This window comes from Aphelocoma coerulescens, chromosome 1A (genome assembly GCF_041296385.1).
Source record: "Aphelocoma coerulescens isolate FSJ_1873_10779 chromosome 1A, UR_Acoe_1.0, whole genome shotgun sequence".
NCBI lineage: Eukaryota > Metazoa > Chordata > Aves > Passeriformes > Corvidae > Aphelocoma > Aphelocoma coerulescens.
In genome coordinates, this window is record NC_091014.1 from 52,746,139 (window position 1) to 52,772,590 (window position 26,452).

Genomic DNA, 26,452 nt, shown 5'->3' on the forward strand with positions numbered 1-26,452 from the left:
CTGAGAAGCAGACACAGACTCACTCCAACTTGCATGAGATGAATTAACCTTCCTATCTCCTTTTATTTCAGTGTTTATTCTGAATAGTGCCACCTGCAGAAGCTCCTTATAAAACAAATGATGAAGTTAAATATCTCAATTACCTCAAACTATTCTTATAATATGGTGCATGGAACTTAAACAGGACCCACCATGTATATTCCTATGACGTACTCTATGACTCTATATTGATTAAACTTTGGATCTTTACTTCTACTAGAACAGCAATCCACCTACCCACAGGGACATGGTCCATTGTACTGACCAGCATACAACATTATTTCTTCCTTTTTCCTTCCAGAAAGGCAGATCACAGAATCCTAGGATGGTTTCGGCTGGCAGGGACCTTAAGAGATCATCACCCCCTGCCATTGTCAGGGACACCTTCCACTAGACCAGGTAGCTCAGAGTTCCATCCAACCTGTCCTTAAACACTTCCAGTGATGGGGCATCCACAACTTCCTGGTGCCATCTGTTCCAGTGCCTCACCACCCTCATAATGAAGAATTTCTTCCTTGTATCTAATCTCAACCTACCCTCTTTCAGTACACTTACATCATCCCAAGCCCAAACAGATACTTCCAGTACTGTTCTATATGTATCCATTAGTGCATCCAGGATCTGGTTCCAAATGAAAGTTAACTCAATTTGTCCAATTACCAACTTGAACAACTCTCCCCCTGGCTTCAAACTTTCCTGAATTCCTCATTTTGTTCTGCCTGCAGGGTTGTTGCACTGCCTTCCCCCAAAGGGACTTCTTGAACAGCTCAGAGAGTAACTGCTTGGCACTCATTTGTCCCTCAACAGATTCCTTAGTCTCCCAAAATTCAGTTTCAAAATTTTTGGGGGGGGAGGTACGAGGAGGATACAGCAAAATGAGAGACTGCCCCAACAGTTTGCCAGCAACATGGCAACATGTACAGCCTTTTACTGTGTTCTCCTCAACAACTGCACAGCATTTCTCATAGGCAGATGGCATTCCAGCAGCGAAATATTTGTATGGCAAAAGGAGGTTGCCTGCTTCTGATTTGGATGAAAAACCACCTGATGTTGAATACAAGTTTAATAGCATAGCTAGTGTATAAAGAAAACGGTACATTTGACATTTCAAGCTATGTCTGTCACATACTTGCCTGCAGGCATGGTTATTTTTCTGCAGTAGAATACTTTCACTTTTTTTCAAGGAAAAAGCCATTTTCTTCTTTCCCTTCTATTGGCAGAGTTGCAATTTTAAGCACTAAGTGCTTATTTTTGACTAGTTCAGTCAGTCTGGGTTTTCAAGACAAGCACAAGTCCAGGCTTTTATGAAGGATGTATCATCTACCTTCTACTAGCCTAAAAACCTACAGCTGAACTCCTTCCCTACAGAAAGCACTGGAGGCCATGATACAGCTTATGAAAGCACAGCCCAAGCAAACACAAATAACTCACGTTTGAGGTTGTGATGGGTCATCTCCCAGAGAAACGCTCTCCCCTTGGATTTCGTTGAAGCACTTCTCACAGAAATGATACCTGTCAGCAAGAAGGCCATATTTGGGTGAACTGCTCCGTCCACACAACACAGCCCAAGTCAAGCAACGGAGCCACCAATCACAGCAGGCCAAGGAAGGGACAGGAGCAGAGAGCAGGTCATCAACGGCGACAAGGATATTCAATGATGCAGATTTATGGGCCCCACATTGTGTTTGGTTGGTTTGGTATTTTGGTTTGGATTTTTTTTTTTTTGCGCAATCAAAGCCAAGTGCAGACAATGACAAGCATGAAGGAGAAATTAAAAAAATAACACACACACGAACAAAGAAATGGGGGTTTGCAGGACAAAAACAAAAACATAGAAGCAAGACAAGACAACACAAAGCAGAAAGCCAAGGCAAAGCACAGATTAGCATTAAATCTCTCAAATGGGTTCACAAGCAGCAAACGATAAAAACAAATTAAACAAGAGTATTCCATTTTAGCATACCCATACCCTCTTCATTTTAATAATCCATGCCACGTACAGCAAAGAATTAAAATGAGACAGGGAAAGAGCAGGAGGAAGGAGGAACTGCTACTCTGACTTGTACATCAGCACAGCAGTTCTGCTGGGAGGAGGATCTGCAGGAGATCAATGGAAGAGAGGTAGTCTTCCATCTTAAATGTATAAATGCTGAAAGGTCACAGAATTCTCTCCCAGTTGAAAGGGAAAGCTAAATACCAGAAACTTTAGGAACAATAACATCTGTCCTCAAAAGTCTTACAGACTAATAGAACTGTCAAACTCTATGTTAACTAACATTAACTAGACACATAATGGTCTACATGGACATGATTCCATATCATAGTCTGCACATAGAACAGTCCAGCCATCACTACAGCATTACAGAGAAAGATTTCATTTGTACTTCAATAAAATAGAGATGAATTCAAGATTGCACCCTAGCCTTCAAAAATGTTCTAAAACTGTGGCTTCTCCATAATAAAGGCATGCTAGTTGAGTGCACAAGACAGCTAAAAATAGAAATAAAACATTCAAACAAGTTCATTACAAAGCCACACAAATCTGTAGTATTAGCAACTATTAGGCTAAAAAGACAGGTCTCAACCTTCTTTCCCAGTTTTAACCTGAGATAATGCAGAGAACAGTACTTCTGGAATTATACATTTCAGTCTATAGATATATGCATCTATATATATATATGATGTAATTTACAAGTCACACGTAGGCATCTGTTACAATGCAAACATTCCCTTCTAACATTTGAAAATGCGTCAAATGTCAGATTTCTGAGCAGTAGTCTTTTGGTTCATCTAGTACTTGCCCACAGACAAACATAAGCAGAAGATACTGACATGACAAGACAAGCTCTACACTACATACAAGTCTAAAACTACAACAGCTATTGTGGGATACTACAGGACTAAAGAAATAGGAAAAGCTTAAAAAACACCATTTGCTGCTATAAACCTTTATGAAGCCTTAAAAGGTTAAGATTAACTCATATAATCTTTCACTGCTTTCATCTGACCAGGTGCTTAAGGAAACTACAATTCTTGGAAAATCTTGGCTTTAGGGTAAAATACTCCACGTTTTTGTTATTGTGGTTTGTTTTGGGGCAGGTTGTTTTGTTTGAGGTATTGGAATGAATGGAGAGTAGGAACTAAATAACTGTATGGATCTTGGAGATAACCAGTCCTCTGCTCTAGCAGGTACATTCTGGTGACAGGCAGGGAATATGGCAGTGTTAAAGCATGTGTTTGCCTGCTTCTTCCTGCCACACTTCTCAGCTGGCATGACTACCAAGAAACCTCCTTTCAGAAGTCAAGTAAATTAAAATACTTTAATAAACCTCAAGTAAAAAAGATGCTCAAAAGAGCTGTAGAAGTGACAGCATTTTACAGACCTACTGATAGCTACTGCCAAGACAATTCCCTTTAGGAAACTTTGTGAGAAAAAACATGCATCAATCTACTGAAGATCTGAATACACAGATCTTCCAATTAAGATGTGCAATACAGAAGTAAGTTTGTTCTTTGGTGTTAACATCATGAGAAAAACAAAGACTTGCCAAAAAGAATATGTATTACGAGCATTAATACACTTTCTGGATGGTCTACTCAGTGTTCTGCATGAAAAACACTGCTACACAGTAGGAAGCAAAGCAACAGACTTGTATATATGATTTGCAGGCAACTGAAGATTTAATTAACTGCAGGATCAAAATGTAGAAAAACATAACATTTCTGTGAACAAGAGGAAGAGCAAAGGCTGCAGTGAACTTTTGCTCAAAGACATCTTTATTAACACACAAGGCAAACTATTCAAGAGCAGTTCCAGCAAAAAATTTTATCTTAAAACATAAAGGTGTACACATATAAAGAGGGTGTCTATGTAAATACATGCATGCCTATAACAGATTGATTGCAGCATGCATAAAACTGCAACAACTGAGTTTTCCTTACCTGTTCTGGTAACTGTAGTATGTGGCATCTCGAGGGATCGTGCATAGCTGTTTGCCATAGCAACACAAAGTCTGTGGCGAGAACTCCAACTGCAAAGAGGAATGGGTCGACTTAGTACTCACACACGTTTTCACTTGCTCTCTGTGGGAAGCAAGTGTGACCCAGACAGTGAACACTTCCACCTTACTCTGTGCACAGATCTCTCTGTACAGCAAAGTGTACGAAGTGCTAGTCACAAAAGACATTAAGTGGGCTGTTATTCTCAAGTTAACTCTTCTCCAAAGACAGAAAGTACATCAAAACAAGACAAGGGAAACACAGTTTCAATATACAGTGAAATACAGAACTTCTGCAGTAATAAAAACACACCTGTTTAATTTGCAATAGCAAAAGTTTGCCCTAATCAAATAAGCCTTCTGTTGCTGACTCTTTATCCTGCAAGGGCTTATATACAAATAGATTATTTAAGGACTAGATAGAATTAGAAGATCCACAAAATACTCAAATTCAGATTACTCAGGATTGCTAAATCCTGGGAAATTTTTGACATACCATAACTGATAACAACTGCAACTGCTATTATTTTCCCCTTCAATTCAAGGAAGCAAGCATCAGACTAAAGATATTTACTTTCTTACCTTTCTTCCACAGCAGTAACCAAGGCTCTGCATAACTGGGTCAATTTCTTGCTCAAACACCTCTGCCAGTTTGGAACAGTACTTGTATACCCGGGATGTTTTGCGGTTATACAACCAGGCATTATTGAACATGAGCCAGATGTCATCTACATATTGCCACGGTTCCTGATACTGTCCTGTGTCCAGCTTTCTCTTGATAGTAGAAAGATCCATGGGGTTCTTCACTATGTCAAAATAATCCTGCAAGAATACACAGCACATTAAAACCCTACTAGAGAACTATGTTGTGACATGACAGCATGTGCATTCTCACCGTATAAATTCTTCTAATCAAGAAAAACAGGTTCCTCCCTGACTTGATAGTCAAACTGCTTGTGACACACAGAATGCAATCTCTAAGTAATATCATATAATTCCCCAGTGCTTTCTTTCCCTTATTCCTTTATTTCTCAGGTGCTGTTGCTCATTCACAACTAGTGAAATCAAGTCACTCTAATTTTAATCAGCAAAACAAGTATTACAAATAGTAGAAAATGCCAATGTTTTTGCAGCCATTGTGATCCAAAGAAATACACACGAGCATTAATGTAAAGCAACTGTTTTTGGTAGCCCAGAAAACCTAACAAAAATAAACACCTTTATTCTATGATAAAACTTATCATGTCTCCTCTAAAGAATGCCCTTTCCCAATCCACCATCAATTATGGTGCAACTTCTACAAAAGTTTGCCAAATGACAGTCGATTGAAAGCTTGTTAAAAATATTAGCAAGTGTATAAATGCTTGTAATACAGCAGGCCTTGAAATTTTGCAGCATTTGCCTTAAAAAAAACCCCACACCGATACCAAACAAAAACTCTTTCAGGCAAAAAAACATTGTCTGAAGCACCTAAAAAGGACTTCCCCATCTATGTATTTGTTTATACTTTGTAAACTTGTGTGGTCAATTCAGAGAGTTTAGAAACACAGATCCCTGAATGAAAATTGTCTTCTCAAGACAGTTCTAAAACCAGCAGAAAATTTAACCTAAACAAACCTCCAACTTAAATAGTGTCTTCCTTTCCTATTACAAATAACAACCATTAATGGATATTTTTAAGTGGGTTTGATCTGCTTAATTTCCCACATCTTCAGACAAGATTTATACATGATGAGACACACCTATGAAATTCAGCAATAAAAGCATCATAATATGAAGCAACAACCATAAATAGCCCATACAGCACTGGGGTTCTGTTGGTAAATCATTCCTGTGCATTCTGTATCTGCTTATTTATTAAAAGGAAAATAGAACCAAACAAACTTTCTGAAGTTAGACCTTGTATGTTCCACTGCCTAAGCTAAACCTCCCCAAACGCATCAATATAAAGATGTTAACAAGACAGATGTAAGCTGTTCTCAAACAGGTATGTCAAAATACAGTAGCTTTGAATTCAAACCAGGAAACTATCTTACTAAGACACTCACAGGAATTCCTAGTAGTTGGGGATCCACAGGCTGTCGAAATGGAAGAGACTCCGGATCCTGACGGTAAAGTGCCTCCAGTGTTGGCATAAGTGCCTGCCGCAGCTCCTCTGGCTTGAAAACTTTGGAAAACAATCAACATTAGAAAGATAGCAGAAAGAGCTGGAAGGAAGAAACCTGCTAGAAAATGTGATGTTTGTGGAAAAAGGCTACAGACAATGGGTTTAAGGTACTTAGCATGGCTTGTTTATCCTCTGCAACACTGAGTTGAGAGGAGGATATTAAAATGATCACCTGAAGAAAAGGAGCTCATGAGAAGACATTGATAAGATGAGTAGAGATGGCTCACATTCCAGATACATCCCCTCTTGGAGGCCCCATGAAAAAAAAATTGTCTAGAGAATCTCTGAGTATTTCAAATCTCCATTGTATTGACAATTTTACTATGGCTTAGTGTCTAAAGGCTTAAAGAACTTGCCCAAAGCCAATTTATAAGCACATGTCTTAGTTAATATTTTTGTCCAAAAGCCACAAAGAACAATCCCTGTAAGTACCACATAATCCACTAAGTACCAAAAAGGAAAGCCCAGGTTTTTTTCTCCTGCAGAGATTTCTCTAGGGAGATGCAGTGAATTTAAGTAAAAACAGTGTTTCTGCTTACTTTTTTTCTTAGACTGCCCAGCTGCTGGAGAAGACTGAGTTGCTGGAGTAGTTGGTCTTTCTTCACCCTCTGGTACTTCAGTCTTCATTTCAGGTTTCTTCTCTTCTTGCTCCATTGGGTCTGGTTTACATTCCTCCACAACTGGTTCTACTTTCACCTAGAAAGAGGTTTGGAGCCTGTCACTTAAATCTGCTGGGAGGCCACCCATCCACACTTCTGTCCTTTAAACCTATCTGTCATGCTGCCCACCCACTCTTCTATCTCCTTTGTAGGCAAAACTCGCCTAAAACTTGAGCAAATGTGTTAGAATGCATCTTTAAACACTGCAGTAGTAGCAATGATGAGCTGCTAACAAGTTCTGAGCTGCAAGTAGACACATGGGTACCTCTCCAGCTCTTCAGGCAGTTCTAACAGCCTCTCATACACCAGGATGATGCGACTGGCAGCCACACTTATAGCTGTCCTCGGTGACAAGTTGTCAAAGCCCAGTAAAGCAGCCCACCATGTACATATAGAATCATTTAGGTTAGAAAAAACCTTTAAGATTAAGTCCAATATTAACATGGTACTGCCCAGTCCATTGCTATGCCATACCCTAAAGTGCGACATCTACACATCATCTAAATACCTCCATGAATGGTGACTCAACCATTTCCCTTGGCAGCCTGTTCCAATGCTTGATAACCCTTTCAGTGAAGAAATTTTTCCTAATATCCAATCTAAACCTCTCCTGGCACAACCTGAAGCCATTTCCTCTCATCCTAGCTAGTATCTGCTATTTTAACAGCTATAGGACTGACCTGAATGCATTCTCACATTGGTATTTACCAAAGCAAAGCTTCATAGCAATCACATTATAATGGTCCTTCTTGTGGCTACTGACTTCTACCACAATTTCACCAGAAAACACAGACCCTTCTTTAGGAATAAGGCAAAAGACAACAATCAAAACCGCAGCAACAGCAGCAGGTAGCACCTAGAGCTCTCACTGAATTCTGTAAGGAATGACGGAAAGCATCCAGTAGTACTAGATGAAGGTATTCTACCCAATATCTGGTCAGCAATCTCACCTCAGGTTTCTCCTCCATTTGCATCTCTGTTTGTTCCGGTTCCCCTTCATCTGTTTTAATCTCCATTTTCACTTCCTGCAACGGTGGCTGCTGCTGCTCTGGAACAGTCTGCTGAGAGTTCACCTCTGTGCTGCTGGTGGATGGGGGGTTGGATACCTGCCCATCAATGCTCACAGCTGGCTGTGAAAGCTGAGGAAACAAAACACATTTAATGAACCTATTTTTCTTTCTCTAATCTATGTTTTACCTAAACTACATTTCCACAAAGTTTAAAAGCACTCTACTCCTTCTATTTGCCTTCCCTGAAGAATAAAATGTCCCACAACCTCAGCTATCAGAAAACATGGATCAGAAGCATGCACTGGAAGGCCTGGTATATAGAAAATGACATTGTTTTCCTATTGTATACAAGCACTATGCCTATGCAGACATAACCAAAAGTCTCATCCATGTTTCACTGTGAATTTCAAAACATGCACTAGAATTCTGAAAAGGCTTCCTCTCTGGAAACAACAGATGATCTACAGACTTGTCTTGATGGAAAAAGGTTATTCCCCAAATACAAAAAAAACCCCCTATTTTAATATTAAACATGCCAGGACCACACAACTGAAAATTAAACCTTACACACAAACATTTGCAGGGAAAGCACAATTAAAAGTATTTCCTTACAGGTGTTGTGGGGTGCTGAGGTTGCAGTGGTGCTGTTGGTGTGGGAACAGATGCAGTCGTGCTCTGCTGTGACAAGGGCTGCTGCTGTTGCTCTGCAGAAGGGGTAACTGGAACTGGAGGCTGGACTTGTGGAGGCAGCTGTGCCTGCGGAGGTGTTGGAGTCTGCCTTTGAGGGGGGTGCATAGTTTGGGACTGTGGTCCAGGTGGCATTGCCTGAGGAGCAGGTGTGGGGGCAGTGGTGGCAGCCGCTGCTGCCGCCTGCTGTTGCTGTGATCCCAAGCCTGGGGGCGTGTGGTGAGGTGTTGGGGTTCGGCTAGGTACCGGAGAAGGAGAATTTCGGTGCATGGGAGGCTGTGGAAGAGGTGGGCAGTGAATATGGCTCCCTTGAGAACCTGGAGCCATTGCAGGAGAGTTCACAGGACAGGAAGCGCTGGTCATTTGTGCCTGTGGGAAAACAGGTACACATTTGCAATGACTTGAAATAGAAACGCAGGAGAAATTACTGTCAAATGTTTGCTTTTCCACAGCATACTTTAAAAAAATGTGACAAACTATTTGCTTCACTTTTAAAAACTCTTTCAAAAGCAGAAATGGTCTACTTATTTTGTTCTACACAAACATAAGGCTGTTTTATAATTTATTAATCTCTCTTAGAGAAGTTTTAATAGAATAACTTATACTTGTTATTACATTTTAAAAATGGCACACCTACACTCATGGTTCGCAAAGCATTTCTTTCTAAAACTGCAGATTTGTACATCCTGAATACGGGACAATGCACCACACAGTGAGAAACTGCATTCAAATACACTTGGTGTGCCCATGTCTCCACCCCCAAGACTAGAAACTGAATTTATCATCACAAATAAGTACTGCTGTAACTCTACCATTATAAAATTACAAAAAAAAAATTGTATTGGTCAAGAAAAAAACTGTAACTCCACAATAATCTTGCCTGCAAACTAGGAAGAAGCATCAGTGAGAAGCAAACTGACGTTCCCTACTTCTTCCTGGCCTGAAAGGTTCTTGCTGAAAAGGGAGAGGGAGAGGACAGAAAGGAAACTGCTAGACTGTAAGTTCAGATCTTCAGTAGTGATAACCCTCCTAATCCCCCAAAGCCAGCAACACACAGGCCTGGATAGACAGGCTTTTTTATTACTTATTCTACCACATCTTAATTTGTCAGGCTCTGCTGCTTCGCTGTTCAGCAAGAGAATCTTAACTACTGCACACTGAGTCACAATTTCTTCTTTGCTCCATAAAAACAAACCAAAACCAATTCTTCTCTAACACTTAAAACTAAGCCTGAGAACAAGTCAACAATATTTCACCCTTGCCATTCCCAGTGCCAGATCATGAAAATGAAAAGTCTCAATAATTTAATTTGGTTGACTATAATTCCAACAGTCTCTTGAGGAAACAAGTTTTTCTCCATTACTACAAACTGAACAAACATAATCAGTATATGACAAAGCTCACTAACACCACTTCAAGAAATCAGAAACTTACTTGAGATACTGGTGTCTGATTGCCAGGCTGAGTCATAGGCATGCTCGCTGTGTTCATTCCCGGGGAAGAAGCAGGGAACTGAGTCTGTTGTAGAAATTGATTCTGACCAGAAGGCTGGCCAACTCCTGGTTGCTGCATACGTGAAGGAAATCCCATCTGTTGGAAAAGAAAGGAACTCAATTTCACACAATATGCATACACCTTCATAACATTTTACCGAAAAAAAAAAAACAAACCCACCAAAAACTTATGTCTTGTTGTAGAAATTGATGCTTGCCACTTATCTGTAGGATACAACGTGAAAAGCCTGCTTATAGCTCCTCTCAAAAGACAGAATTCATGATGATTTCTCTTAAAAGCTAAGTAAAAGGATATTGATTTCAGATTGGGACCGCGACTTAAGATTTATTTTGGTTCCTTGTTTTAAGGATGCAACAAAAAGCCACTTCAACTTAATTTTTAGGCAATTCTTACCACAAAGATGTAAAGATTTACTATATATTGGACAGAATTTAGAGGAGATGCAAAAGACAGAAACCAAAGGGCCAAGAGAATGAAGAACTGATGCTTGATTTATTTTTAACTGTCTTTTATTTACTGGTTTTAAGGAAACCACAGTCAAGAGAAGCAAACCTGTGAACTCAACCCTGGCGGGAAGGCACACTGACCTGGTTCATGGCCCCAGCCTGACTTAGCTGTCCAGGGTGCTGAAGAGGAGGGGTTTGTCGGGGTCCCATCGGTGACAGCTGCATGTTCATCTGGCCAAACTGATTCATTCCTGTGAGTTTGTGCCAAAAAAACACTTGTAAACGAAGGCCTGAAATCTCCTTTAGGCACCATTCAACATTTGGAGAAGAAATGCTGTTTCTTTCTAATTTTGCTTTCTAGCAACCAGCTTTCAATCATTTCAATATTGCCTTCTATTAAGTAGTTATGTGGAGTAATTTTAAATATAGTGTTCAAGCTATCTACTCTTTCAGAATACAGATCAGCTTTTTCCCCTTCAAGACATCTGTTTCCACTGTTATTACAACTCATTAAATTTGAGAACTACTGAAACACGTGACAAATACTGATTGTCACACCTGCTGTTGAAGATCAACTTTCTACAGAAAGTTGCATTATCTTAATTACATACCAGAAATTCACTTATTGAATCTCAAACTGTATCTTAACTTCAATTACTCTGCATGTTGGCTATAACACATATTGAATGTGTAACAAACGTTCTGCCCTTTTTTTTTCAAGCAGTAATTCTCACCACATTCCCTCTGCTACCAACATGTCCCTCACCTGAGTTGGCTGATCCCACCACCCCATGCACACATGATCAGAAATTCCAAAAGCATCAAACTCTTTATTTAACAAAGCAAGCAGCTAATGTGCAGCTCAAAATCACAAGATGAAATGCTACTAGAGATAGTGTTATATATTTATTATATAGTTATGTAAGAATTATACAATATAGATAGCTATTTTCTTAATCAAATGTAAAAACTGCACATGAAACAAGGTCTCTGATGCTTCAGTAAGAGCTGCCCAATTCCAGGGTTCCTTCAAAAAAATCACAGTAGCAAATTTTCTTCAAATATTTACCTGGCTGTGCCTGCATGCGATTCATCATCTGGTTTGGCACATTGGCACGTATCAGGGTTGGGTCAGGAAGAGGACCATCTGGGAAAAAAGACATTGAAATAAGATAGTGTTATTCAGAAGACGACCAAGATTTATCCACTACACATTTTAGTGAGAATTACACATTAAAACCCATGTATAACAAAAGTAAATGTATACAGTAACTAAACATTATTAAAGAGTCCTCAAAGTGTGAGGCAAACTCAAGAACTTCACTGAAAATATAACTACATCCCAGTGACAGAAATACCCTCTGACTTAGAGTCAGCTGTCAGAAAGTGGGGACAAATTTAAAGCATGTTTTCAAGGTGCAACAATGAACAGTAGCTCACAAACGAGTCAAGTACCCATGAACACCTAAATGGTCACCAGCCTACTGAAATGACAGTACAGGACTTCCTGTACCAGGTAATCAGTAACCCAAAGGTTCTTACTTGCAGACATTCCTGGCTGTGGCTGTCCCATACTGGGCCCTTGACTCATGGGAGCTTGTGGCATGCCTGGAGCATTTGGGATCATATTTTGCTTCTGCAGCCTGGTTCTTCGTTTCTCCTCCAATTCCTTCTGAATCTTGTAGATCTTCTCTGCTAGCAAGTGATAGTACTCTGCCTGTTTGGGAGGAATAAAAGCCAAGAAAGGCGATCACACACATTAAGAAAAGGCAACAGGTCCCAGTGATTCAAACTTGCAAAGCAGCCTTACACACACACACTTTGGCTTGGGGTGGGGGGTGGTCTTCCCCTTTGCAGGGACTGTCGTGCAGATAGGAGGGGAAAAAGGGGCACTGCTAAGGGCACTGCTCTCAACTATTAGACAAACACCAGGTATTTCTCTTCTCGTGTCCAACACTTCTCCGGACAATGAAGAGCTTCAACATTGCCTTTAGGGAACTGTGACAAGTCCCAGGCACAGCACATCTCAACTCCTGGCACACCCAGGCAGCAGCCTTCAACTGGCTGGTTCCTAGCCCCCATCCAGCAGCCCCTAAACACTTGCTTCCGCAACTTGGGAGTCCCATCTGTGCTTTCATTCCTCTGCCTTCCCAGTCACTACAGGATCAAGGTAGAAATACACAGAACTAGACGACAGGGGATGGCTTCTCACCCTGCTGTTTGCTGATTCATACATATCCCCTTCCACTTTCCGAGCATATGCCACCAGATTCTCCATCCGTCGATCCTTCAGTGCTGCAGGGTCAGGAGTAGGAAATATGGCTTGGACTCTGAGGGAGGAGAAAAAAAATACCAAAAAAAAAAAAATGCACGCAAGTGATTAGAATGTTCCCAGACCAGCATTAACTCCAGTGGTTTGAACACAAAGCAGCAAGCAAATCTGCTGACAGACTGCAGCACTGCTACTGCTTCCACAGAACACTGTCCCTTATAGATGGCTTGAGTATGGAGTGGGAAACTTCCAAGACAACAGCCCCAAACCAGCAGATGCAACTCCATCTTTTGGGCTTCTGTTTTCCCTTCTCATGCATCCTGACAAAATTCACTCCTTGGCCCTCTAGTTTTGCAAGTCAGGCTTCCTTCTGCAACCCCTCTGCCCCCAGTATACCTCTGGGGCAGCAGCTCACCTAACAGGAGATTATTTTGATATTAGCTACTCACAATTTATGAACAAGGTGGTTTCGGAGATCCTGAGTGATGTCCTCATGCCACTGCTTTCGAATTCCAGTATTGGGTGGTTGAGCTGTTGGCATGGCTCCCAAACTGGCAACATTGGCGCTTTCACTCATCATGGGGCTTCAAAAACAGAGCAAGAATTGAGGGCAAAAGTCTAGCCCCAGCTTAATCATCTTACAGTCATAGCCTCTTTTAGAATAACGTTAGGACAAAGTGCTAGTTCAGCCATTCCCTAATCAATGGACAAACTGCAGAAATAGCTGCACAGGCACCAAACAACACCATGAAAGAGTACATGCTGTTCTACCCAAGGATTTGGAAAACTGCAACAGAAACTACAAAATCCAAAGGGAGAGATAGCCATCAATGGCATTTACTCCACTGTTTATGCAAGAAGTGCCATGAGATCAAAACAAATTCATTGGGTACAAAGGACTCAACTTACTTTTGAGAATTCATGGTTGAATGTAACATTGAGTCAGGCAGCAGATTAGGGGGTTGAACCCCTACTCCTCCATTCACTCCCATTGGATTTGCACCTAGAAAACAGAAGAATACAGAAAAAACAAAGACCACATTTACCATGCAAAGTCAGTAATTGTTCAGCAATAACGAGGGTTTAGACTTTCAAGTACTTGGACTTTTGTGAAGGGAATTTAATTACTCATTGCTCTCTTCACCCTCTTTCTTTTACAAACTTAGAAAAAGCCTGAGGCACAACACTGGTGACCTCCAAGTGAAGCATCAACCTCATTACTCCTCTGCACACCTTCCTGAACTTATCAACAAACAAGTGATTTCAATTTGCTGCAAACATTATGTTCCAGAGTCCTTTCCTGTGCCTCTCTAATGAAAGATTCCAACCACTTCTGCTTTTTTGTTTAGAAGCAGTTGGGTTTTTTTTCATTCAGAATCTTAGGATATATATTCACAAAGGCTTCAAAAACTTAAAACATCAACTACCACCTACATCAGACAAGATCCCCTCTCACCCACTCCATATTTAATGATCCTACAACTAACTCCAATGTTTGTAACAGTGAAAATCTGATAATCCTTTGCAGGAAACACCTCTAATTTGTTGCATAACAAAATCTGATTTTCTGAATCACACCAGATCTTAATCACCATAAAAATTGTCTTCACACACTTCAGTTACCTTTCAAATAAAGAAAAATGCAGCATATTTCTGTGTGGAGCTTCCAAAGAGATAATTTTGAGAATTTGCAAATAGCATGAAAGCCATTACCAAGTTTCACAAGTATTTATTTGAATCCTCCAGAATCTGTATTTCAAGCAAAATTACACACTGTATACAAGAGAAACCCACTGAAATTAAGTATATGAAGCCTAATGCATACCCCTAATATCACAACCAAGCATTCAACAGATTTTTCATAAATCTGTTCCAAATCTCTCTTCCCTTAGTCCTTTTCTTCTTCCCAAATCCACTTTGCCATCTGAGAGCACACTGACGTGCAGGACAACAGTCCAACTTTATCTTAACTCTCCCTTTTTCAACTGTAAAAACCCACCATTTTTTTTTGAGCCACTTCGGACTGCATCTTTTCACATGGCAGTCTTCCTCAAATCCTGCTGTTTCTCCTAAACTAGTCCTGTTTTCCTGTAGGCCATGACCTGGTAATTCCTTCTCACCTATTGTAATTCCCTCCTTAGCCACCTGCTTCTAATAAGGAAGCAACAGTCAAAAGTCTACACTCTCCATGCTTGTCCTTTCTACATTAAGCTGCAGTTCTTCACACTCCAAGAGCTTTTTCAATCCCATTTCACTGGATTTTCTTAGCAACCATACAAAGAATGCCCACTGTTCTGCAAGGAATGCAGAGGCCAAACACTGTCTATAAGTAATTACATACATAAGAGAATATGAATCCTTTTGCTTCAGGAAAGACTCTAAGGCACAATAGAAAAACGTATTATTTTAATCCAATTGTTTAAGACTAAGATCTCAGGACCATTACCCTTTTTCCTCTGTTTTTACACACTGGAAGGTAAAGTTTTATCAAGTCACAATCTACAAGGGCCAGTCATCTCATTAACAAGTCTAATCTACCCAGCAGCCTTTTCCTGAGTAACTCAGGAGCAGCATTCCCTTTGCAGAGGAAAGCAGCAGCTGGTTGCAGGCTGCAGTTTGCATGTTTCTGCACCAATCTCTCATTCTGTACACAAGTTTGTCATGGGACATGTAGGCAGGATCACTGCAATCCCATACAAGCTTGTGATAAATCACTACCAGTTCTTCTTTCCTCTTTTCCGCTAAAAAAGCCACATCTACTTACGCAACTCAAGCAAACAGGAGTAAGAAAAAGTCCTTAGAAAAATTTAGATTTTATGGTTAAAGGTGACTTCATTTGACACCAGTGATAGCCAGGTTCCAATTAACTACACTTTGAATTAAAATTCTTATCTGACCCTATGATGTTGCAATAAGCCACCTAGACAATTTAGAGCTATGTGAGATCACACAACAGGATTTGGGGATGATGTCAGTTATTTACTATTTTTCATTTTTTAAACAAATATTACATATCTGAGATACAAATGTAAAATGCTCCACTCTAAGTGACAGGGAAGTACACCTGAATGCTGGCATTCCAACGCCTGTATATCCAATTAAAAACTCCCCAACAGCCTGAAACTTGCATTACAGTACAATTATAAAGATACAAAAAAAAACCCCCAAAAAACAAAAAGCCTTGAAAAATTATCATTTTTCCAAAGAAACTAGTTTTCCCAGAGAACTTGTTTTCCAGAAGAAGGCACCTGGGCCTCTAATGTTCCTGTTCCACTGAGTAACTTGCTATTTCAAGTCTAAAATATTGTAAAGCCCTACCTTTTGCAAATTAACTAGCAGTATTAAGCTAGTAGGTTGAGAAAATTTGCATTAGATGTAGCATGAGGAGGCTGCCTGTAGTTTGCATTTTAACACTAACAGATAAACTTACTCATAGGATTCATAGGACGCAGACCCTGGGGTGACTGTCCCTGTTGCTGATTCTTCACTTGAGCCTGGGGCTGTGTCTGCATCTGGTTCCCTTGATAGGTCAGTCCGAGGGCTGCGTAGGCTCTCTCGATGGAGCTGGGGTCTATCTGACTGGTAGTGTTTATGCTGGGCGTTGTCTGCTGCCCCACGCCCACAGAGCCGGTATTGGCAAGTCCTACTGCAGCTCCGCCCAGCAGTGCTGCAAGAGACACACGGAGTTAGCGAGGACAGCAGAAGGCAGCCAGAGAGGCCCACCAATACACGGACAAAGAGCGCACTGGCTGCTCAGAACTACGACATTTCCTTCTGGAAGCATGCAGGGAAACAGATCCAAAAAACCTGTCATGAAACAGAGAGACAAGTTTTGACCCAACCAGCCAATCCAACATGCTGTTTTCCCTTTGGGCTGCTCAGAGGAAATCCCACTCTTAAATATTTAGGACACATCTGCTTGCTTCAAACTGAAAACAGAGGCACACCATGTCACAGAGGCTAAAGGCAGAAGGGTACATACAGCTCTCCACCAGCCATTGCAATGCCTTTTTTGCCCTTTTTGGTTTTCTTTTTTTTTTTAGTTTTCTTAAACCAAGAAATAGCTCACATTAGTCATGAGAAGAGCCTTCAGTAACATTAAAGGAAGGAGAAAAAAAACCCATACAGGTAACACAATGACAAAAATCTTGCCAAACATTTTGGCAGGGAGACCAAGGGGACACAAAGAGAAAGGGGAAGTGACATCTGATGCAAACAAAGAACGAAGACAGAACCAAGTATCAGGGCTGAAATGACAATGCGCATGTGCGTGCACATCTGTCTCCAAAAACTGTCCAGCCGGAAGAAGCAGTAATGAAAAGCCAATCACTTAGTTGGGACAGCTATGATTTGTTCATCCTTACCACTCTCTTGATAGAAGAGTACTATAAAGTTAGAAAGCTTTCATAAACACTAGTAATCGAAGCCAGAAAAATACTCTGAGACTAAAATAAGAGAAAAATCACATAAACATGTTCCCAGGTTTGAGAGCATCACCACTACCACATGGGTGCAAGAAAGTTTAACTCCCAACATGCATTTTATGGTTTATTCAACACAAAGAATTCCCCAGCAGACTTACATTGCTGATTTCTTTTGTCCCCAGCATTTTTGAGAGGCAAACATACAGGACAATCGTGTCTTGTACAGTTCTTCCAGTGTGAGATGATTTGTCGGGAAGATGCACAATGTGCCACTGAGAAAGAGAAGGAATGAAAAACTTTTTACAAACTACTGCCAGTATCTCCACATGGTCATCACAAACTGGGTAGAGAGCGGTGTTTTCTCTCAGGGCACACATCTGTATCAACGCAAGTCAATAAAGTATTATTTGAAATAGTTCAGCACTAACTAGCCGTGAAAATGTAGCCAGATTTCTTCTAGTACTATTGGCTCAACTAAAGCCTACTCAAAAACCCCATGTGATACACCCAAGCCTACATCTCCATGGCTTGAAGGGTAACTCCATATAGCTCAGGTATCAGGCAGACTGTACCAAGCAACTGAGATGTCTACAACTGCCACAATCCAGATGAGCCTAGGCTATCAAAAAGGGGGACTACATTTTAGTAGGACATTACATTTTTAAGACAGGGAGAGGGGTTGTGAGTGCCAGTAGCAGTCAAATTCATGGCTTGGTATTGCTTGCGACTGATCGCTTCAGTTTAAGGAAGACAGGCAGACTCCTATTTGCAGATTCCTGGTTTGTGTCTACCTTTAAAAGAAGGCAGCATCCAAAAGATCTTACAGTGAGTTACAAAGTTAGGCAAAAGATTTTTACTCATCTTTGTGGTATCTTATCCCCTCTAACTTGCCTAAACTTTAGAGGCTCAGAAGTTGCTTACAATTCCCAGTCTTAAGCAAATAAGACAGAATTTCTTTACCTCATTTCCCAAGTCACCCACTAGTCCATCTCTTTCTAGGAGCCCTTCTCCTCCCTTAAATATTGACCTCATCTACATAACGACTCCTCCCTTACCTTGGCAAGACTTGCCAGCCTGACAGTGTGTCATGTGGTTCAAGACATTCTTCATGGTGCGGCAATGAGGGAGGTTGCACTGTCGCACCTCCCCGTTGGCTTGTTCTCGACGCTGACACTTGTGAGCATGTAAGAGGAGAACGAGTTGCTGCTGAATGAGTTTGCGCTTTTCTGGATCTGCTGTCGGTGCTCCAGACCCCATTCCTTGAGAAGCTGTTGGCCCCATCCCAGCTTGCTGAACCTGAGGAGCCTGCTGCTGGCCCTGAAGAAGGTGGAAAAGAAATTCCAAAAAATAAATCTATTTCTGAAAAGAATTCATTTAGCAAGTAAAAGCAACACAAGAAAAAGAGCAAGAAGAAAAACAGCTACTACTACATTCTACAATTAAGGAAACAGCCCACCTATATGTAGTTCTGGAGGACTCATTAAAAATGCCCCTTAGCAACAGTCCTGGCAATTCTCTTGCTAGCCACAATTTCCTCCCCATATCACTCTATTAGTCCTAGCTCTTGCCTTATCAAGGGCCAGCAGACCTTTGCACAGCTCACAGGTTAATTTGCAGTGCTAGACCAACCAGAAAATATTAATAGCATTTAGATCTCAAATCTCCTCATTTTTGGAGGCTAAAAAGTTGCATCCACAATTCTTGCATTAATGCAAGAAAGCACATTTTACAGTGACTAGAGTTTTCTCTCTCAGTATAAGGTGTCTCAAGTTGCCTACTCCTAGAAAAGGAGAATGAAAGAAGTTCTGGGAAGCTTTTAACTTTTCTCCATCACCAAACTTGCACATTGGCATTCGAAACAAGCATCTCCTAGTTTCTGCTAGAGAGGAAGCACAACTTCAGGATAATAAACACCACAGAACTAATATCAGGTATGGCAGCATCTAGTTTGTCTTCTCTGCTTCTGTTTAGTTGTTCAGAACCCTTTGTATTCCTTTCAGGTGACCTTTGAGGAATACTCACATAAAGGAGGCTCAGGTACTCTGTGTTGCTTCTGTCACTGCAGTTCAACAGACTTCACTTTCTAACCGACTCCTCCCAGAGGTTCTACAGGATGTTTCTGGAGATCTCCAGATCTTTAGACATCAGCTACCTGTATTTCTAAACCCCAATTTTCCTGTAGCTCTTGACTACTAGTATTAACCTTTCATTGTACAAGGAGACTTCACCAATTAGTCAGGCCCTCAGGGTCTGTGCATGTTCCAGTATCACCGTAACTGCCTTGGTTGCAGCCTGGAGTTCTAAACAACAACTGAGAGAACAGCAACTCTAAGTTCTTACATTCAGCTGGGTAGCAGTTCAAGAGTGTTATATGCTCTGCACTGAACACAAACTTGACAGCTGGGGTTCTGAAAAAGTTTTGGCTGCTTTTTTATTGATTCATACAACCAACTGGTTTGCTTGTCTTCCAATGTTTCATGCTAAAACTTAAAAAAACATTAAATAAAACTCACAGGATTGAGCTCTTTTTAATTTAAAGATACTAGTGTCAACTTGAAATGGTTTTTCAGCAACAGTTAGTAAGATCAATAGACTGACCCTCCAATGGGGTGTGTGGGAGTGGAATTTGAAGCATGGAGAAACACAAGCTATATTCAGAAATATGAATTTGTTTCCTAAATTAAAAAATATATATAGGGGAAAAACTTGCAATACATGTTGCATGTCATACTCCTAACCAATTCAAGCTTTGAAAATAATGAGCCATCAGCATTAAGCTCAAGCCAGGAAATTTAACACTAAGGCATGTGGCAAGGCACTAGCATTTACAGGCTTGGGTCATCCACTTTTCCCACCATTCTTACTTCCCCTTTCCTCAAGTCCTGCTGCAATAAGAGTGGAGGTAAAAGGGAAAGGTACCAAGGCTACTACAGTTGCCAGGGAATCACCTCCAGCATTAAGACTGTTGTGCGTGTTCATGTAATTCACAACAAGAACAAACACACAGCTGAGGATTTCTAAGCCCTATCATAGGTAATACCTGTTTGAGAAGGGACATTTATTTTTCCCAAAAGCATCAGCAAGTACAAGCAGGAAAATAATTCTCCAGACAGAGGTACTCTGAGGAGAAGGGGCCCAATACAGCAATGACAAAAGAAGGGATGGGACAGGAGAGCAGAGGTGTCCAAACAGGTTGCAAAGCTCAATTCATGAAGCTCAGGAGCTCTATTTCATTTTCCCTGTTAACAGGGTTTGAAGGCCAAAGAGTGGAGATGCAGTTTACCAACACAGAAAGCACAACTCAGCCCTCTCCCTCATATCAGTCTTAGGAGTTGAAACAAGTGCATTCTGTGTGGATTCAGAGCACATATTCACACCAGGCATGACAGCTGCAAAAAACTCACAACGTGCTAAGACAAGAGCATATTGCTCCTCCTTACCACAACATTTTCTGAATACACCTTTCATTCTACTTACCATGTTAGGCATTCCTGCCCCAGGAACTGGCTTCTTGTCCATTGGAAACTGTGGTAAGCTATTCTGCAGTCCAGCTTTATTCTGCATCTGAGGCCCAAGTCCACTGGTTCCAATCTGTTGCCCAGTATTTTGACTATAGGGCTGGCCATAAGGGCTGGGATTGCTCATCATTCCCATCTAGGAAATAAATGGTAAGATGTTCAAGTGAGATAGTTTAAGTTCATCATGTAAAAGGCAAATTTATACTTCAGAGAAGTCAGAACGATCACAGCCATGAGGCATCTGCAATGCAACACTGATCCACATGCTCCCCCTGCTTCTTCGTGTTCACAGGTTTACCCATCACACAACATTAACTCCTCAACTAGACAGTTCCTGTGAACACAACAAAGCCAACTTAGCAATCTTTGAGATCTGACTGGACAGAAGTGGCCTAATTATTTCTTTATAAAGTATTTGGTTCAACAGATTTCTCATTTCAGCTTTCTGAATCACAAATTTGTACCATGGACTACATAATTCTTCCAGACTTGAGTTCTCCTCCCTGCACTTGTGCAGACTCCAAATGGAGACAAATACCATCTTCATTCATATCAGCAGAGTTTATCCCAAAAACATCCTACCCAACTGCCAGCACTCCCACAGCTCCTCTCCAGACAGACATAACAATGCAAGTCTGCCTTATCAGTACATAAACATTTTCAATTTAAGAATACACCACAGTCACACCAACTCGTTTGCAGTCAGCAGTACTAGAGGTCAAAGGAGAGGACAGGTAGAAACTCTGCAAACGTGTCTACCAAACCGTTCATTCACAGGGGAAAGAGATTAATGTTTCATACAAGCCACATGCATATTCAACAGTTTTAGCACACCACAATATACCGTTTGTTGCCTTGGAACGCCTAGAACCTAAAGAACAAGGACCAATCTTGCCAATAAAGTTGTTTGTCCTCTGACATCTTTTTCCATTCCTTGCACTCCCATCTATTTTCCATGGGAAATCTGGCCTTCTAGGACCAAAAGAACTAGACAGAGGACCAGAAAAACTGGAGATTTTTGTTAAGATTACCAGGTTCTCACCATTACTCAGGCAGGATACTCAAGGAGCCATAACTCAAAAACAAAGGCACAAAAATACTTTAAAGAGCTGTGTTGTTTCAACTCACATTAGAATTTGACTAGACAAAGTCCAGTCTCCTTGATGCTCTTTGGTTCAAAGCATTTTCCTGCATTCAAAGAAGAACATAACTTCTGTGGTAGGCTTGTTTCTAATCACTCCTGCGTTTACTCTCGAAGTATCCACCCCTAGCAGAAACACCTTGTTTCTGCCCACCAAGCTTCTTCAACCTGCACTAGAAGTAACCAACATACCCTGAGATTACCTGCAACTAGTCACACTTCCCTTTTTCAGGCTGTAACAACCTCCAATTCACTATAATAGCCTTCAGTTTGCATTTACAAAATAAGGCAGGATCAAACTCAAGCTGCAGGAAAAGGAATAAAAAATTCACTAAAGAACATGCCACTTTAGACATCTGATATGCACAAGTGAATTCACTTGAGGACAGCCCCCCTCCTCCACACATAAGCAATAACCATAATCACACAGCAGTAATTCATTAGAGAGCAATGAAAAGAATCTCTACACATGGCAGAAAAACAAACTATGTAATGATCAGGCAGAACTAAAAGCCTTTCTTTCCACTGCCACGTCTCAATCACAGTGAATACACCTGTGGTGACCAATGAAGCAGCTGCTGCCAAAACCAGGACAGGCAAGACCCAAAGCCTTCCTTCCTCTCCCTCAGAAGACTAGTAAGATCTTATGTGCAAGTTATGCAGAAGGCAAAGGGAGAAGAAAAGCATAAGGAGTCAGCAAACACTTTCAGAAATATTCCCCATTGTCACTGCCACCTCAAACGGACAAACAGGTTTTCAAGGCTTAGTGAAGGCCTGACAGTAAGAATTAGTCCCTTAAGAAAACAAGTTATGTTTTCCTGTAAGATAGCCTGATCCCTTTGGCTTCGGAGAGAGTTTTGAAAGCAAGGACATCCCCAAAACCGTACATTTCTGCACAAAGCTTTCAAGTTCATTAACATTCATGGCTCCCAAAGTCAGTTGATATCTGAGAGTACACCAAAGCACAGACTATGCTGGCTGTCACTATCACCAGCCCCGTTTGACTCCTGTAACTTATGCTATCAGCTTTAAATACAAAAAACAAACCAAACAATTCAGAATTAAAGGCTGAAGACACATTTTCACAACTTGGTGTTACAGGGAGAAATCAAGATGCCCAACTCAGACAACTGGAGACTTCACACACTGGTATCAAAGGATTCAGAATAACTGTCGCCTTGTGAGCCAGCTCTGTCCTGACTACAGGGTAAGAAACCCAAACCTAGACTTAATAAAACCACATTTGCTATGTCACCCAAAACAGCTTTCTAATGAAACTCACAGATCAGGTTTCACCAAGCCAATCAACATTTATATTTGCAACAAAGCTGGATGCAAACTTTATGTGAAGCATCTGACTTTTTCAAATTACTAATCAAGCTGGCTTAGCACAAGAATCTCTGATGCTCTCTCAAGCATCAGCCACTGGCACTGTTTGGGGTGCAAGACCAGTCCCCTCCAACAAGGCTCTCTCCATAGCAGAACACAGGGCTCCCCTCCCCATCTATCCCACTGTGCCAAGGGACCTGGCAGCAGAACACTACATGCCCAGCTCAGCCTAGCTGCTCCTTACAGGGGTAATATTTTCCCATTTCAGGTTACAGGAGAGGCAAAGACCAAAGAAGCTCAGGCCAGGTTGACAGGCAAGCACACCAAACTGACTCAAAGCCAGACACTCAGGCAACATCTAAGATGCTAAATACCAGATTCCTCAAGGTCTCCCTGAACAAATCAGCAGCCATTACTTGATCCAGGTGAGACTGACACCTGCCAGATCCTCAGATGAACCTCGAAGCAAGCCCCCCAGTTCTGCCATCACAGACTAACCTGACACCAACCACCTGCATGCAACTCTAGACTGAGTCAAGAGAAGGATCATTTGGGAGATTCTCCATCTGGCACAAGGTGGCCTTGTGACCCTGCACAAGAAGCTGGAGCATGCTCATGTTATTTGCTGTGACATGTTGAGAAACATGAATAAAAGAAAACATCTAACAGGAAGAAATGTATGGCCTCATGACTACAGAAGGGAGATCAAAATCCTGTATAATTTCATCAGTAGGCAACCATCAGAAAGACTGACACATAGTTCATCAGCACATGAATGATCTGTTGGGAGAGGATAGATAAACAACCAAGTGCAGAAGAACCAGCCAAAGAAAGGTGGTGTTAGCACTACCACATAAGAGAAGTACAAGGCTTCATCTGCAACACAGTGCAAAAGCATACATGGCTTAATTATAGCTACAAGTCGGCGAGTACAACCTCTATTTACTCTTCCTGGCCACCACTTCCTTTCACTGGCTTTCCTATTTCTCTTCATATCCATCCAAAGTTTTTCTTCCTCTCCCCACCTTACAGCTTCAACTTAATTTCATCACATACACAAGAATTTGCACACAAGGAAGAGCAGACAGAAATCTAACTCACAGTAAAGAAGAAGGAAGATCATAAAATGATGATAGGTGGCTGACAGAAGGCAAAGGTAATCTCAAATGACTCTACCTTTTACATGCATAATAGAAAACAACTGGATTTTCCTGCACCCAGTGGAAGCAGGGGCTGTCAATACCAGAATGGTGAAAGGTGTGTATCTCTCACCATGGATGACATGAGTTCAGGAAACATCCTAGTTTACTAAGCAGCATCAGACAGCACTGTTCAGGTACTCCCCCCATCTATAAAAGGAGTAACTACAAAAGCAGAGGAAATTCCCCAAGGTTTTGTTCTAATGCTATGAAACACATGCATCTTCAGCTCAGAAGGTCAAGTGACTAACTTTGCTTCTAGTTTTACTGTTAATACCATGGAGTACAAACTGAAAAGGAATACCTGCTACAGGTATGAACACAGACATTGCAAATAGTCTACTGTTTCTCTGTAAGAACAACTTCCTCATTAACAGTAGTATTTGAAAAACAGCTAGGTATCGGCAGTAGTATTGAACCATGACTAGCTTTTAGATTTGCAAAGGTAACTATAAGCATGGAGAAGTAAACAAATAGAATTAAGTTTTAATAACATTCTTTCAAAGAATCCAGCAATCACAGTATCATTTATGTCTATCTCAGTCAGGGAAACTGCAGTGCATGGACTAGTTTAAGGCTATACTGATGGTATCTAGTATCTTTCCATATCCACAGGTTCACAAGTGAAAGTTAATTAACTTTCCCCAAACAGGAAATTTAATTTTAGTAAATTCTAGCTGGGTCTTTAAAAACAAGAACTTACTGTACATCACCTCCTAGTGCCATTCTACTGACTGGTAGAGCATTACTGAACTCAGGCATACCCTAACTACATTTTGCCTACACTACAGTGGTATCCATTGCATTCTTTCCAAGGACTGTTATTGATTATCATTCTTTGCACCTAACTGCATCGTTTTTTAGGATACCTTTTTCAAGACACCACCTTTGTGTCACTGCTGTTTCTGCAAGAAACTCTCCATGCCATTCCAGAAACTTAAGACTCCAAGTCTTCACTGCTTCATTTTTCCCTCAAACAAACGTTCCCCTCTTACTCTGGAATAAAGTGAGCAATTATTCATTTTTTCCCACCTTGGTTTACCAAAGAAGAGAAAGCCAAGGATGGGAACTCACACTACACTTTGAATGGATAAATGTACTTGATCATATGGTATGCTTGGCCACAGACACTATAAACAGTATGGATACATTTACCTGTTAAATCAAATAGCTACTGAAAAAAGTAAGGCAACCGAGAATACTGACCACCTATCTAAAATAAGAAACTACGGAATATATGATGCTTTTATTTTCTTAATCTAATTGCACAATTTGAGAGCAACATCTTCAATCTCTTCAACTTTGAGCAGAAATTGATTATTATGAAATTTCTTATTGTTCTACTTAGAGGAAGTTGAGGAGATTCTGACAAATTATGTTTGTCTTTGCAAAATATTGCCATTGAATCTTCTCAACAGAAGTTAAACTGATAAAGCCAATAAGTGCAGAGATCTTTGTACATACTCAAAGAGTAAACCAAGTGACAAAGAATTACTACTGGAACTAAATGTTTGAAGTGAAATGCTCACATAGCACAGGTAGTAGTAATGCCCTTACTAATCTGAACTGCCTACACATCCACTTTATTACTGAAGTAAGGGAACATGGCTTGAATCAGAGAGGAAATGTAAGTGACCTGAAGGTCAGGTGAACTTCATCACTCTGTGGCAGAGCACTGCTGTGACAGAAATGCATACAGCAACTTATACACAAAATACCCTCCTCCCCTCATATGAAGCTGGACAGTTAAGACCCTAACGGGGCACTCTCAATAGAACCCAGTGGAAGGACAACACAAAGATTTCAACTAGATAAAACTCCAAATGAAGAATGGTTCAAACCAGGAAACATGAATCAGCTTTTAGCAAATTCAAGCTTTGTAATAAGTTACCTGTTCACATTTAAATCAAAGCTGTGAAACAAAAAGCCTGAAAAATACTTAAATGATGACAGAACCCAAACATTATGAACAATTTCCAAAACACTATTTCAAGAGTAAAAGGCATGTCTGTTACCCTCTTAAGGTGCATAAAACCAAGCACACAGAA

At 40.8% G+C, this 26,452-nt stretch overlaps 1 protein-coding gene across 2 annotated transcripts in view; it reads right to left on the minus strand.

The window, feature by feature from the left end:
* Positions 1-26,452, minus strand: part of EP300 (E1A binding protein p300) — a 60,776-nt gene that overhangs the window by 16,433 nt on the left and 17,891 nt on the right. Inside the window, exons 3-20 of one of the 2 annotated variants that reach the window (XM_069002703.1) lie at positions 20,695-20,871; positions 18,273-18,534; positions 17,376-17,489; positions 16,224-16,460; positions 13,703-13,796; positions 13,243-13,377; positions 12,734-12,851; positions 12,064-12,238; positions 11,591-11,668; positions 10,663-10,772; positions 9,995-10,150; positions 8,486-8,929; positions 7,814-8,002; positions 6,744-6,900; positions 6,086-6,204; positions 4,620-4,859; positions 3,982-4,070; positions 1,471-1,551 (exon numbers count right to left, since the gene is read on the minus strand). In XM_069002703.1, coding sequence (XP_068858804.1) covers positions 1,471-1,551; positions 3,982-4,070; positions 4,620-4,859; positions 6,086-6,204; positions 6,744-6,900; positions 7,814-8,002; positions 8,486-8,929; positions 9,995-10,150; positions 10,663-10,772; positions 11,591-11,668; positions 12,064-12,238; positions 12,734-12,851; positions 13,243-13,377; positions 13,703-13,796; positions 16,224-16,460; positions 17,376-17,489; positions 18,273-18,534; positions 20,695-20,871 — 2,975 coding nt within the window. Of the gene's footprint in view, positions 1-1,470; positions 1,582-3,981; positions 4,071-4,619; positions 4,860-6,085; positions 6,205-6,743; positions 6,901-7,813; positions 8,003-8,485; positions 8,930-9,994; positions 10,151-10,662; positions 10,773-11,590; positions 11,669-12,063; positions 12,239-12,733; positions 12,852-13,242; positions 13,378-13,702; positions 13,797-16,223; positions 16,461-17,375; positions 17,490-18,272; positions 18,535-20,694; positions 20,872-26,452 lie in introns of both variants that reach the window. The other variant, XM_069002702.1, reaches the window with a different exon arrangement.